Source organism: Sus scrofa, chromosome 12, assembly GCF_054392235.1.
Source record: "Sus scrofa isolate SSC_HxYL_T2T_F1_AM1 chromosome 12, Sscrofa_HxYL_maternal_Yorkshire_Landrace_v2.0, whole genome shotgun sequence".
In the NCBI taxonomy this organism is placed as follows: domain Eukaryota; kingdom Metazoa; phylum Chordata; class Mammalia; order Artiodactyla; family Suidae; genus Sus; species Sus scrofa.
In genome coordinates, this window is record NC_139394.1 from 16,704,290 (window position 1) to 16,718,555 (window position 14,266).

A 14,266-nucleotide genomic window follows, 5' to 3' on the forward strand; every position below is an offset into this window, starting at 1 on the left:
GTCAGCAGAGGCAGGAAAAGTTCGTGGAAATTGAAAAAGTACAAATGAAAAACTAAACAAAAGATAAGTTAAGAAAATCTCCCACAGGGAGTTCCTATCATGGCTCAGCTATGTTGAGAATATTATATTAAATTTTTATTTCCCTGATTTAAGAGAGTAAAGGGCTCAGAGAAGGCTTTCAAAATCTATATGATAAAACCTATAAATTAGCACTTAAAGACAATTTATTTTTAAACAAAACTTGCTCTAGCAACAGGAACACACTTACAAACATCCTCATACTGTTGCTGCAGTTCATTCAAAGTAAATACGATATCCCCAATATCCACCATTTGGTTACCTGTAATAGAAAGAATAAGTTTAAATACTGTATTTCCCTTTGAACACAAATACAACTGCCATCCTATTCCAAAATGAAAACATCACAGAAATATGTGGAAGTATGAACAGATGGTCAGGTATTACAGGCTTTCAACAATATCTGGAATTGTGAATTAATAATTCAGTACACACCGAAACATAAGACTTCAATAATATAACAAAATGAAAAAATCTTGTTCTCCCTGACTGGAGGAAGTGGAAAAAGGAGCAAGAATAATTCATTATTTCAACATGTATTTCAGCAGTTAATATGTTCCATATGCATTGTGCTAGGTACTAAGGATATAATAATGAGCAAAAGTAAACACGATATCTGCTCTCCTGGTACTTAATCTTATTTGAGATACAAACCTTAATCAAACAATTAAAAATACAAATTGCAACTGTGAGTAATGCTTTGAAGAGTATATGAGAATATGATCTAGTCAAAGAGGTCAGGGAAATACCCCTAAAGAATAGAGCTCAGTTTAGATTTAAAGTATAAATAGGAATAGCTAGGACAAGAGGAATGTTCCGGGAAAAGAAGAGAACATGTGTAATGGCTATGGCAAGAGGAGAATGGTTTGAAGTTAAAACTCTAAGAAGGCACAGAGAGTAAGAGAGAATGTGAGCTGAGATAAAGCTGAAGATCTGAGTAAAGACCAGACTTTGCAAGGCCCTGGACATTTAAGGGTTTTTTATCCCAAGAGGTATCATTAGATGTTATGCAGAGTGACATGATCAGATGTTTGTTTTGAAAAGATGAAAGATCATTCTAGCTACAGTATAAAGGGGGAAAAGACTGGATATGGGTAGTTTAGTTAGAATATGGGTAGACTTCCAATGGTCCTAAGAAAAGATTACAGCAACTTAGATTAAGGTAGTAATGCTGGAGAATAGAAAGATTTAAGAGATATCTAAGAGTTTAAAATAATAGTTCTTTTTTTTTTTTAGGGCCACGCCTGTGGCATATGGAGGTTCCTAGGCTAGGGGTCTAATTGGAGCTGTTGCTGCCGGCCTACGCCAGAGCCACCCACAGCTCAGAGCAATGCCAGATCCTTAACCCACTGAGTGAGGCCAGGGATCAAACCCACAACCTCATGGTTCCTAGTCGGATTCATTTCCTCTGTGCCATGACAGGAACTCCAAAATAATAGTTCTTCTTAGTGAGTACACCAAACAGAAAAAACTGTCAAGGATGACTCTTAGATTTCTGCTTTACATTTCCAGAGAATGCTCTAGGTGCCAAACACTGATAAACTTTTATCTTTAAGTGATAAAACAATGCTATGAAATTAGCATTATTTGTCCAATCTACCTCCCCAAATAAAGTGGAAGCCCAGAGCAGAATTCCATAAACCAGAAAGCAAGGCACTGCAGTGGTTTCATCTATGATTTCTGTGGTTCCTAGTCGAGCATACCCTAAAGGCTATTTAATAATATGGCTTGAGATTAGTCTTTAAAATTCCTATTTATAGCCTTTGGCACGCTCCAGTACTTGTCTCTCTCCACACATGTCTACCACCTAGAGCCCACCATAAATGACTACCTAGGAAAACTGCATGCAACATGGTTCTATATTCGGACCACACTTCAGCAACCAAAGGCTCACTATAAAGCCACCACTAACAAATGACAAAAACCAGTGGAAGCCCACTGGAAAGGATGCCATGTCGGATTATTTTCCGGCCACATTTACTCAAGCTGTTCCCTCAGTCTAAAGTATCTTTCACTCTTCACCATCACCTGCAACCAACTCATCCCTGCTGATCCTTCAAGATTTAGCTCAGACATTGTCTCCTCTAATAATCTTTCCTGGATGCTTCCCTGATGCTGCTGTATACCCTCTATAATAGTACTTGCTATACCACACTATAATTTTTAGTTTTGTTCCACACCGGAATGTGAGCTGCTTCAAAACAATAAATGTGTTTTATTCATCTGTGTATCATCAAGCATATTTCCAGGTACAGTAGATATTAAATCAGTGACTCATTAAATGAACGGATAAATCAATTAATCAATCACTAATCAGTCCATTGTTATAGGACACCCCCTGGTCAAATGTAAACATCTGCCAAACATATTTATAATGTTCAAAGAAGTCTACATTTTGCAGAGAGTAACTGAGTAGCATAGGAAGATTTTGTAATAAAAGCTACAAAAAAACCAAAGCTACAAAATAAAGTTGAAAATTCAAGAAATTTAGGTCTTGTAACTTGTGGAGCCAATGCTCTTGACACTACAGAAACTACCTCTCATAAAGACAAGAAATGACTACTGGAAAAGACAGATAAAGTTGAAAAAAAATTCCATTTTTCTCTTATACTTTTGCCAAACATACCAAAATGTAACAACTATAGAAATATCTCGATTAATTTTTCTAGACCAGTGTCAATGGCAAAAAGCAAGAATCAAGAAAGAAAAGAAGGGGAAGTAAAAGATGAATCAAAAATTGGTAGCCAAGAAAAATACATGTACATATCAATTCAAATAACTCACTGTCAATGTCGATATGTTTTATCACTTCCTGAAAAGTTTCAGGGATTACAAGGATATCCATGCTATCCAAAACATCATCCACTTCAGAAGTTAAAACACGACCACCTTTTATCCTACCGAAAATCTTCAAGGCATTCTGAAATGCTGCAAAAATACAATAAACAAAGAAATTACTGTAAAATCAACAGCTAAATGTAAGTCAATAGCTTTCTTGGAGGAGCTGATTTTGACCAGGGAAAAATTAATTTAGGGTTTTCTAAAAATTTATCTGCAAGTAGGCATTTGCCCAATTCTGGCCATATTTCTAGTATAAAATGTAGTATTTGCTATTATACTATTATACTACTAAAATAATATCATCACTAATAGCTGATTTCTATTGAACAATGTTTATATGCAAAACACTGTGCTAAAAGTTATGGTCTAATTCCATTATCACAAGTTGGCCTATAAACTAAAGATCATTATCTCTACATTACAGATAACAAAACTAAGGCTTAGAAAGTCCCTTTTGATTACACAGCTAGTAAATGGAAAAGCCAGAATTCTAATTTATTCCAGAATGTTTGCTCTTAATCATTATGCTATACTCACCTCTTTTAACTGTAACAATTTCTTACTAGTGGTATAATCCACAATAACAAGGCAGCTTAATCCAAAATTTGTGACAGTTATTAATTGCTTTTTAAAACGTAATTTGGGGAGTTCCCTGGTGGCCTAGTGGTTAATAATTCAGTGTTGTCACTACTGCGGCTCAGGTTCAATTCCTGGCCTGGGAACACGTGCATGCCACAGGTGCCCCCCCCCCCACACAGGTAATTCGAGAAAGATACCATAAAAGAGAGAAGCATAAAATATCTAAAAAATTTCTATTCAGATTTTTTAATATACTAAAAAGAGTTTGGCAATGGTTTAACCACTATCCACAGAAACTTCATATTCTTTTTTTTTTTTTTGTCTTTTTGCCTTTTCTAGGGCCACACCCGCGGCATATGAAGGTTCCCAGGCTAGGGGTTAAATTGGAGCTGTATCCACCAGCCTACGCCAGAGCCACAGCAACACGGGGTCCAAGTCACATCTGCAACCTACACCACAGCTCATGGCAATGCCAGATCCTTAACCCACTGAGCAAGGGCAGGGATTGAACGCGCAACCTCATGGTTCCTAGTCAGATTCGTTAACCACTGCGCCACGACAGGAACTCCAGAAACTTCATATTCTTGACATAAAAAATGAATTGGCAAGAATCTGTTAGAAGAAAATATTCATAATAATGAATATACATTTATATATGTACGTATATTCATAACTGAATATAAAAAGAATTCTAAGGTCAACATTAAATTATAAAAATCTAGGAGGGATTAAAGAGTATCTCACATCTTTGTACACATATATTGCTTGGACATTTTATAAAAATAACACTCAATAATTATGTGTTTTTTGTTTTGTTTTTTTGCCTTTTTGCCTTTTCTAGGGTCACTCCCGCGGCATATGGAGGTTCCCAGGCTAGGGGTCTAATCGGAGCTGTAGCCCCCGGCCTACGCCAGAGCCACAGCAACGCGGGATCCGAGCCATGTCTGCAACCTACACCACAACTCACGGCAACGCCGGATCGTTAACCCACTGAGCAAGGGCAGGGATTGAACCCTCAACCTCATGGTTCCTAGTCGGATTCGTTAACCACTGCGCCACGACGGGAACTCCATGTTTTTTTTTTTTTAAAGAAAAAAAAAAATGAAACTTGGGACTTCTTGATTGATCTCAAAATATATGGCCATAATCAGAAATAAGTTCAAGGAGTTCCGGTCGTGGCGCAGTGGTTAACGAATCCGACTAGGAACCATGAGGTTGCGGGTTCGATTCCTGGCCTTGCTCAGTGGGTTAACGATCCGGCGTTGCCGTGAGCTGCAGTGTAGGTTGCAGACGAGGCTTGGATCCCACGTTGCTGTGGCTCTGGTGTAGGCCGGTGGCTACAGCTCAATTAGACCCCTAGCCTGGGAACCTCCATATGCCACGGGAGCGGCCCAAGAAATGGCAAAGAGACAAAATAATAATAATAGTAATAATAAGTTCAAAATAGGGAATCAGGACTTGAAAAATGAAGGGACATATGGGAGCAAATAAGCTATTCTAAACTGTGGTTCAACAAGTAGGCAGAACTTAGGAGTCCAAACAAACATATAAATCTACTGTCATAAAAAGCTTTTAGGTCAAAAACCAAGTAGATAAAGAAGAATCTCAGCATCATAGGAGTTAATCAAAAAGCCAAATAAGAAGTGAGGAATTAAAAAATTAAACAGAAACCAAGTACCATATCTATAACATTCATTGCTGCATACAGCAGGCATTTAATAACATTTATCACATTAATAAATAAATATTAAAGAATTTTTCTTGCCTCTTGCTTGTAAATTCAGGAATATTGACTATCACATTTATGTATCCTTGATTCTAAGAAAATACAGTCTGGTTGATGATAAATATGTATAATCCCAAGGGCTGATCATAGGAACTTTGATCTTGGCTAATGGAAAAACCAAGGAACTGCCAAAATTAGATAATGAACACTAGAGACATCAGACTTTTGGAGGCATTATTTCTATCATTAATATGAACAGTCCTCCCAACCACTTTCTTCACAATTCATGTGTAGTGTAAAAGTTATTAGGAGACCCTTCAGTATCTGAAATTTTTAGGGAGAAATACAAGCAGATTCCAGTGAAAAAAGTACTGTTTAGGGAAGAGAAGAAAACAGATGCCAGTCTTCAAAAGAGGGGGGAAAAACATGAACAAAGGCACAGAAATAAGAATGAAACTGGCATTTATGGAGATTTATGATTAACTAGAGCATGGGGTTCTTGCCTGGGAAAGATTTATGGAGAAAGGAGGAGCAACAAACAAAACTATGAAAAAACAAGAACGTCAAGCATAAGAGTTTGGACTAAGAAGAGCATCTAAATTTTTGAGAGAATGGCATGATAAAAATTGCGTTTTAAGAAAATTGGTCTAGCAGTTGTGTATATATCTATAACATTTGTTGGAGCTAGAAAACTGGAGATAGAAATTAGAACACCATGGCAGTGATCCAGGGATTTTTAGTGCCTTTTATAGAATAACATATGTCTAGTTTTTCTCAGCCTAGACTACTGGGACAAAAGGGAATTAAGAGATTCTGAAAAAGCATCAATTCATATAACCACCTCACCATAAAAATCAGTTACTATCAAAATCATTCCCTTCTATAATTTTGAAGAACAGTCTTTTTACCTGGATCCTGAGAGACCAGATAACACACATTATTCACAGCCTTAAGGAAATCTGAAAAATCCAGCATTCCATTAACTATAAGAGTGTTCAGAAATAGAAACAAAAAAAGTTCATCAGTAAATTTATCATCAAACTCACTAAGAACATAAGATTAAAATGCAAACTAAAAATGTAAATAGAAATAACTGATACTAGAATATCATAGTATATACACAAGGGCTGTCAACATTAAATATAAAATGTTAAAAAAAACTTACCAGAAAATATTTACATGTCATAATTATGTAGTAAATAGTGCTGCAGTAATAATAAGAATGATATATAAACTAGAACTGGAGATACTGCAGTGCCCTTTGCTCAACGCTCTAATTTTTATATTTGTAATAAGGTGAAAAAATACATGCAACATGCCAATTTTACACATATGGTGATTTTATTTTTAAAGGATAGGACTGATTGCATCCTGTTCTAGAAAAGCCTTCTATACACCTGTGGTCTGGGGGTATATTATGGATCCTGTTGAGATTTTTGAATTTATTTTATTTTATTTTATTTTATTTTGCTTTTTTAGGGCTGAACCTGCGACATATGGAAGTTCCCAAGCTAGGGGTTAAATCAGTGCCTGCATAACCACAGCCACTGCCACGTGGGATCTGAGCCGAGTCTTCGACCTACACCACAGCTCACAGCAATGCCTGATCCTTAATCCACTAAGCGAGGCCAGGGATAGAACCTGCATCCTCATGGATCCTAGTTAGGTTCATTAATTGCTGAGCCAAGACAGGAACTTCCCCTGTTGAGATTCTAATGAAAGCTTTGCCTCACACCATTCCACCTCTCTCTCTCTCTCTCTCTCTCCCTCACACACACACACACACACACACACAGAGCATTAAAACAAATGCCTAAAATATTGCACAATATTAAACTAATCCTTACCCCTAAAATCATCTCATTTTTCATGCAAAAAGTAATGGCTCTACTGTGCAGCACAGGGAACTCTACTCAGTATTCTTTAATAATCTATATGGGAAAAGAAACTGAAAGAGAATGGCTACATGTATAACTGAATCCCTTTGATGTACACCTGAAACAAACACAACACTGTAAATCAACTATACTCCAATATAAAATAAAAAGAGGATTTCCTGCTGTGGTGCAATAGGGCCAGCAGCATCTCTACAGTGCCAGGATGTAGGCTCCATCCCCAGCCCGGCACAGTGAATCTGGTGTTGCCTCAGCTATGGTGTAGGTCACAACTGCAGCTTGGATCTGATCCCTGGCCCAGGAACACCATATGCCGTGGGGTAACCAAAAAAGAAAAAAAAAGGAAAAAGTAATGCTATTTCTTAAAAGAAAAAAATCTAAATTAAACAAATGAAAATTTCGTAAGAAAATATTGTCTGGCTTGAATGAGAAACTGAAATTATGTAGTGTTTGTTTTTTTTTTTTCACATATATTGCACAGGTAATCCCCTGACATCAACTAGGGCTGAAAATCCAGACTTACAAATTGTGCCAAAGCACAGAATCAGGATTTTTTTTTTTTTTTTTTTGTCTTTTCTTTTCTAGGGCCACCCTCGTGGCATATGGAGGTTCCCAGGTTAGGGGTCCATTTGGAACTCTAGCCTCCAACCACAGCCACAGCCACAGCCACAGCAACTCGGGATCTGAGCCACGTCTGCAACCTACACCACAGTTCATGGCAATGTCAGATCCTCAACCCACTGAGCAAGGCCAGGGATTGAACCCGCAGCCTCATGGTTCCTAGTCGGATTTGTTAACCACTGAGCCACGATGGGAACTCCAGAATCAGGACTCAATTAAATCTCATTTTCTAGATAAGCATAGATCTATATTAAGAAACATCTGAATTTTTAAAAATAAAATAGGAGTTACCCTCGTGGCACAGTTGAAACGAATCTGACTAGGAACCATAAGGTTGCAGGTTTGAGCCCTGGCCTTGCTCAGTGGGTTAAGGATCCAGCATTGCGGTGAGCCATGGTGTAGGTCGCAGACGTAGCTCAGATCCTGTGTTGCTGTGGCTCCGATGTGACCAATTAGACCCCTAGCCTGGGAAACTCCATATGCCCCAGATGAGGCTGTAAAAAGCAAATAAATAAATAAATGAATAAATAAATAAAATAAAATTTTTTGTTAAAAATAAAATAAATTTTTTTATTTTAAAAGTAAAATAAAATGGCAGTATAGACCTACATTTACACAGAAAATTGACTACCATATAATGTTAATAGAAAAAAGTAACAAAACTATATGCATGTGAATCCATGTATAGTTTTTAAAATCATGTATTCACACATATGTATACACCACAGTTATAAACACATATATACACACTTATGTGTATATGTTTGGGAAAATCCTGGAAAATACATACATGTAAATCATAAAGTTTGACTCAGAGTAATGGAAATACACATGATTTTGACTTTCTCCTTTATACTTTTCTGTGCTTTCAGAGAAGAAAGTCATTTTCACTTTGATACTCACTTTGATATAAATCTCCATAAAATCATTTGTCATGAAAATTTATAGATAAACATGTCAGAAAAAAAGAGTTGCTCCTTAAGTTTTCTAAGTTTTACATTTATTCATTTATTTTCACCCTCAGAAATCTGTGATACCACTGATTCTCAAAAACGCTAGAGTGACTTGGAAAAAAGAAACAGATGGATACATGAGCACTAGTGCAACTTATTCAGTAACATTTTATTGGTGGTCCATTTTGACACCTAGTATTTTCCATCTATATATCTATATCTATATCTATATCCATCTATATATATATATATATACTTTTTTTTTTTTTTTTTTTTTGCTTTTTAGGGCCACACCCATGGCATATGGCGGTTCCCAGGCTAGGGGTCTAATTGGAGGTGCAGCTGCCAGCCCACGTCACAGCCATGGCATCACCAGATCTGAGCTGGGTCTGCTACCTACACCACAGCTCACGGCAAGGCCGGATCCTTGACCCACTGAACAAGGCCAAGGATCAAACCTGCAACCTTATGGGTGCTAGTAGGATTCATTTCTGCTGTGCCATGACAGGAACTCCTATAAATTTTTTATAATAGTAAATCCACATCTTATATTTGAGCAGCTTGATACTTTCAGCATTGTAGTACTACTTTGCCTTTAGGTCTATTTATTTTACTTTATTCTATTTCCAACCCCTCCTTCAACCAACTTATATCATTTTTATGGTACATTTGTCTTCCCTTTTTAACAAGCTTGGAATAATCTGTAAATGTCATGGGTTCTCCACTAATTATTTCTTTAAAGTATTGAAGAATGACTACAAAAAAATAATTATCTTTCTAGGTATTTAAAACATAATTATTAGGATTTTGATTTGCATTTCTTTGAACACTAGTGACATTAAACATATTTTATATAATTACTGGCTATATGTGTTATACTTTATGAGAAATACTTGTCCATGTGTCTTGACCATTTTTCTATTCCATTGTTAGTTATTCATTTGCATGCGTTCTCTACTCATTCTGAAAACTAATCCTTTGTCAATTGTGTGAATTGCAAATATCTCCAAGTTTGTAACTTGTCTTTTTAGTTTTAGGTGTCTTTTGATAAATAAACATTCTTAATTTTAACATTGTTAAATATATTATGTTCAAAAATTTTTTGCCTTGTTTAAGAAATTTTCCCTATCCCATACCATTTCATACTAAGGCAATTAGCAAAAATTAAAAGTCTAAAAATACCAGATGTTGATGAGAGCATGTCATAATCCAATTTGGTAATAACTAAATCCAATGATATTTACTGAGGTCTAATTTTATTTATTTATTTTTTTTATGGCCCACTGCATATGGAAGTTCCCAGGTAAGGGGCCGAATCAGAGCAGTAGCCGCCAGCCTAAGCCACAGCCACAGCAACACCAGATCTGAGCTGCATCTTCAACCTACACCACAGCTCACGGCAACACCAGATCCTTTAATCCACTAAGCGAGGTCAGGGATCAAACCCATGTCCTCATGGATCCTAGTCAGGTTCATTATGACTGAGCCACGAAGGGAACTCCCCTGAGGTCTAATTTTTTAATATCGTTATTATAAATGTGCAAAGGTGTTTTTATAACATTTTAAAGCTTAGCTTTTCTAGCATTTGTTATTAATTTGACCAACATATAAGTTATGTCCATGACTGTAGACCCTTAAGCTAATAATCAAAATATTAAAACTTACCATCAATATCAATAGTCTTTAGTGCCTTTCGCATTTCTGTGTCACTAATAGAGATCTTCAAGATGTGATGGATCATTGGCAGATCATTCACATAAATCCTACCATTTCGAATTTTACCAAAAATTTTACAGGCTTTCTGAAGTGCTGAACACACAAAACAAAATAATTAATTCAAAGGAATAATTATCCTTATTCCCCCTACCCTCCCTCAAAGGGAAAAAAAAAAAAAAATCACTAACAGAAAAAGGAGAAGCAAATTTTGTGCTCCAATTCTCTGCTTTAAAATTAATCATGATATTTATTTAGGTACATCTGGAGCCAGTGACCTCTAAGTCCACAAGTTTCCTAAAGAACTCTCAGAAACTATCAGAAAACTCATGAGGAGTTCCCGTCGTGGCGCAGTGGTTAACGAATCCGACTAGGAACCATGAGGTTCCGGGTTCGGTCCCCGCCCTTGCTCAGTGGGTTAAGGATCCAGTGTTGCTGTGAGCTGTGGTGTAGGTTGCAGACGCGGCTTGGCTCGGATCCCGCGTTGCTGTGGCTCTGGCGTAGGCTGGTGGCTACAGCTCCGATTCGACCCTAGCCTGGGAACCTCCATATGCCGCGGGAGCGGCCCAAGAAATAGCAAAGAGACAAAAAAAAAATAAAAATAAAGAAAACTCATGAAAGGCTCACATAAGCCAAGATTTCCACAACTTCCCCTGGGAATGTTAAACCTTTCTTGTGTTCCCTTATCACTTTGTGTGTATCTTAATCAAAGCTCTTGGTATTCTGATTGCTTGCAGATTACTCTCCCTCACTAAACTCGTAGCTCATAGAGGCAATATTTTTCATTCTTCAAGTTCCAGCATCTTATTCAGAATAGATTCTCAGAAAATGTATGTTGAACTAAATTGGGTTTAATTCACCTTGTTTCCAAAAAAGGAGCCATAGATGACAATGATAAATACCAGAGAAAGAATAAAAAATGGATAATAATGACTTTGATAATAGGAGTTTTATTAGAGTACTGGAGGTTGAAACCAGATTTCAGTGAAGTAGGAAGTATATACAGTAATTAATGAAAAAAGCTCTTTCAAGAAGCTTCTCTGAAAGAGTATTAAGTCGACAAAGCAGAGGTCCTGGGGAAGAGGAAAAAAATCAAATTGAAAAAGAGAAGTGAAGGAATTAAGTCTTGTGAAAGGGGATGTTTTCCAATGAGACAATAGGGAAGTCTATGGATGGTGTAATTGAGGAAGATTCTGCCAAACAGCTTTTATTAAGTCTCTATGAAAAAGCAATGTTATCCCTTAAGAGCTGAAGGACTAGGTGACAGGATTGAGGATTTGAGGCGAGTAATGACGGTTTAAAATAGGCACAAAAAGAAGGATCTGATCAAAACACAAACAGAATGCCAACTGATGCTAATGGAAATCATATATTCACAGTGGCACCAAATGAAGAGGTCAGTGAAATAAAATTGTTATAAATAAAAAGAACTGGAAGTATTAAAGACTGTCAGAGAACAGGACATTAAAATCTGAGATTTCAACATGGCAATGTTCAAACTGTGGCTATCAATGTTGGAGAGAGAAATAGAGGTAAAATAATCAGTTTTTAAAAGTATGCAGCTTGGGAGTTCCCGTTATGGCTCAGTGGTTAACAAATCCGACTAGGAACAATGAGGTTGTGGGTTCAATCCCTGGCCTCACTCAGTGGATTAAGGATCCAGCGTTGCCGTGATCTGTGGTATAGGTTGCAGATGCAGCTTGGGTCAGGCCCTATCTGTCTGCAGAATCAGAATGGATAATCATCTAGCCAGTGAATGTGGTGCATAGTTCAACGTAATTTGATCTCCCAACAACCCTTGCCAGCATTAGGGCCTGTATGTAGCCCTGCCCAGCCAAGGAAACTAATTCATGGTCCGGTCCACTGTGAAACACAGCCTTCAGCCCACTCAACCAGGGGACCTAACCAGAGCACATAAGAAGCTGCATAGCCCATCCTATAACCCTCCTTACAGTGGCATTTGAATAGACAGCACAGCTCAGGGTTCACCTGTCTGCAGAGCAAAACTAGAGCCATGAAACTCAATACACCATCTAGCCTGATTCAGATCCCCAAACAATGATCAGTAGAGGCCTTGGGACCTGTTCTGTCACCTTGCAAAGCCAGAAAGTTAATTCACAGCCCCTCTGACTGCTGAGTATAGTACCCAGTCCTGACTGTCTAGGAAGCCTCACCAGAGTACCCAAGCTGCTTCTAAACTTAATCTACAGCCTCACTTAGACAGAAAAGAAAACCAGCAGCCCTTTCCAACTGTTCTCAACCAATGACACCTCCTCCCCAATATAAGAGCATGGGCAGTGGCCTAGCCCCAAAATAGGTCCTGATAGCAAAACCCACCCTTCCAAAGGTATTTCCAGTTAACATACTCAGAAACAGAAACTAAGCTAACTGGTCAAGAACTACCTCTACCAAAGCAAACCAGTAAAGTCTGGAAAAGGAGATAACTTACTCAAAAGCACAGATGCCAACATAATGAATCAAGGATAATAAAAAATGAGGTAAACATGACACCACCAAAGGAAATTAATATTAAGTTTCAATGACTGACCCTAAAGAAATGGAGATCTATGAACTGGTAGACAAATAATTCAGAATAATCCTCTTAAAATTTAGTGAACTGCAAGAGCACATAAACACTAAACAAAATTAGGAAAATGGAGTTCCCGTCTTGGCACAGCAGAAATGAATCCAACTAGGAACCATGAGGTTGCGGATTTGATCCCTGGCTTCACTCAGTGGGCTAAGAATCTGGCGTTGCCGTGAGCTATGGTGTAGGTCGCAGACATGGCTCAGATCTGGCATTGCTGTGGCTCTGGCATAGGCTCTGATTGGACCCCTAGCCTGGGAACCTCCATGTACCACAGGTGCAGCCCTAAAAAGACAAAAAAGACCAAAAAAATAGGAAAATAATGCATGAACGAAATGAGAAGTTCGACAAAGAAAGAGAAAACATTAAAAAAAAAAATTTTAAACCTCAGAAATCCTAGAACTGAAAAATACAATGACTAACTGGAAAATCCAGTAGAGAGCTCCAAAAACAGACTAAATCATGCAGAAGAAAGAATCTATGACCTAAAAGAAAGGACATTTAAAATTATCCAATCAGAGGATGAAAAAAAAAAAAAAGGAAAAGAGTAAAGACATCCAATAGGATGTATAGGAAACAATCAAAAGAAACAATATCTACATTATGGGGATTCCAGAAAGAGAAGAAAAAAGAGAAAGGGATAGAAAGTATATTTAAAGCCCAGTTGGCATGTGAAAAAAGTGCTCAACATCACTAATTATTAGAGAAATGCAAATCAAAGCTACAATGAGGTACAGCCTGACACCAGTTAAAATGGCCATCATTAATAAGTCCACAAATAACAAATGCTGGAGACGGTGTGTAGAAAGGGAACCCTCCTATACTGTTGTTGGGAATGTAAATTGGTACAACCACTATGTAAAACTGTATGGGGGTTCCTCAGACAACTAAATATAGAACTACCGTATGATCCAGCAATCCCACTCCTAGGCATATATCCAAACAAAACTATAATTCAAAAAGATACATGCTCCCTTATGTTCACTGCAGCATATTCACAATAGCTAAGACATGGAAACAATCTAAATGTCCAATGACAGATGAATGGATTAAGAAGATGTGGTACATATATTCAATGTAGTTTTGTATATATAAAATACAAAAATAAATAATGCCATTTGCAGCAACACAGATGGAACTAGAGACTCTCACACTAAGTCAGAAAGAAAAAGAAATACTATATGATCACACTTATATGTGGTATCTAAAAGATGGCACAAATTAACCTATCTACAAAATAGAAACAGACTCATAGACATAGAGAATAGACCTG

At 37.3% G+C, this 14,266-nt stretch overlaps 1 protein-coding gene across 1 annotated transcript in view; it reads right to left on the reverse strand.

Moving 5' to 3' along the window:
• The window catches only part of EFCAB3 (EF-hand calcium binding domain 3), a 371,875-nt gene that overhangs the window by 330,370 nt on the left and 27,239 nt on the right, over positions 1–14,266 (reverse strand). Inside the window, exons 7-10 of the mRNA XM_084984064.1 lie at positions 10,359–10,502; positions 6,133–6,207; positions 2,863–3,006; positions 269–340 (exon numbers count right to left, since the gene is read on the reverse strand). Of these exons, the coding sequence (XP_084840190.1) occupies positions 269–340; positions 2,863–3,006; positions 6,133–6,207; positions 10,359–10,502 (435 nt within the window). The remainder of the gene's footprint in view (positions 1–268; positions 341–2,862; positions 3,007–6,132; positions 6,208–10,358; positions 10,503–14,266) is intronic.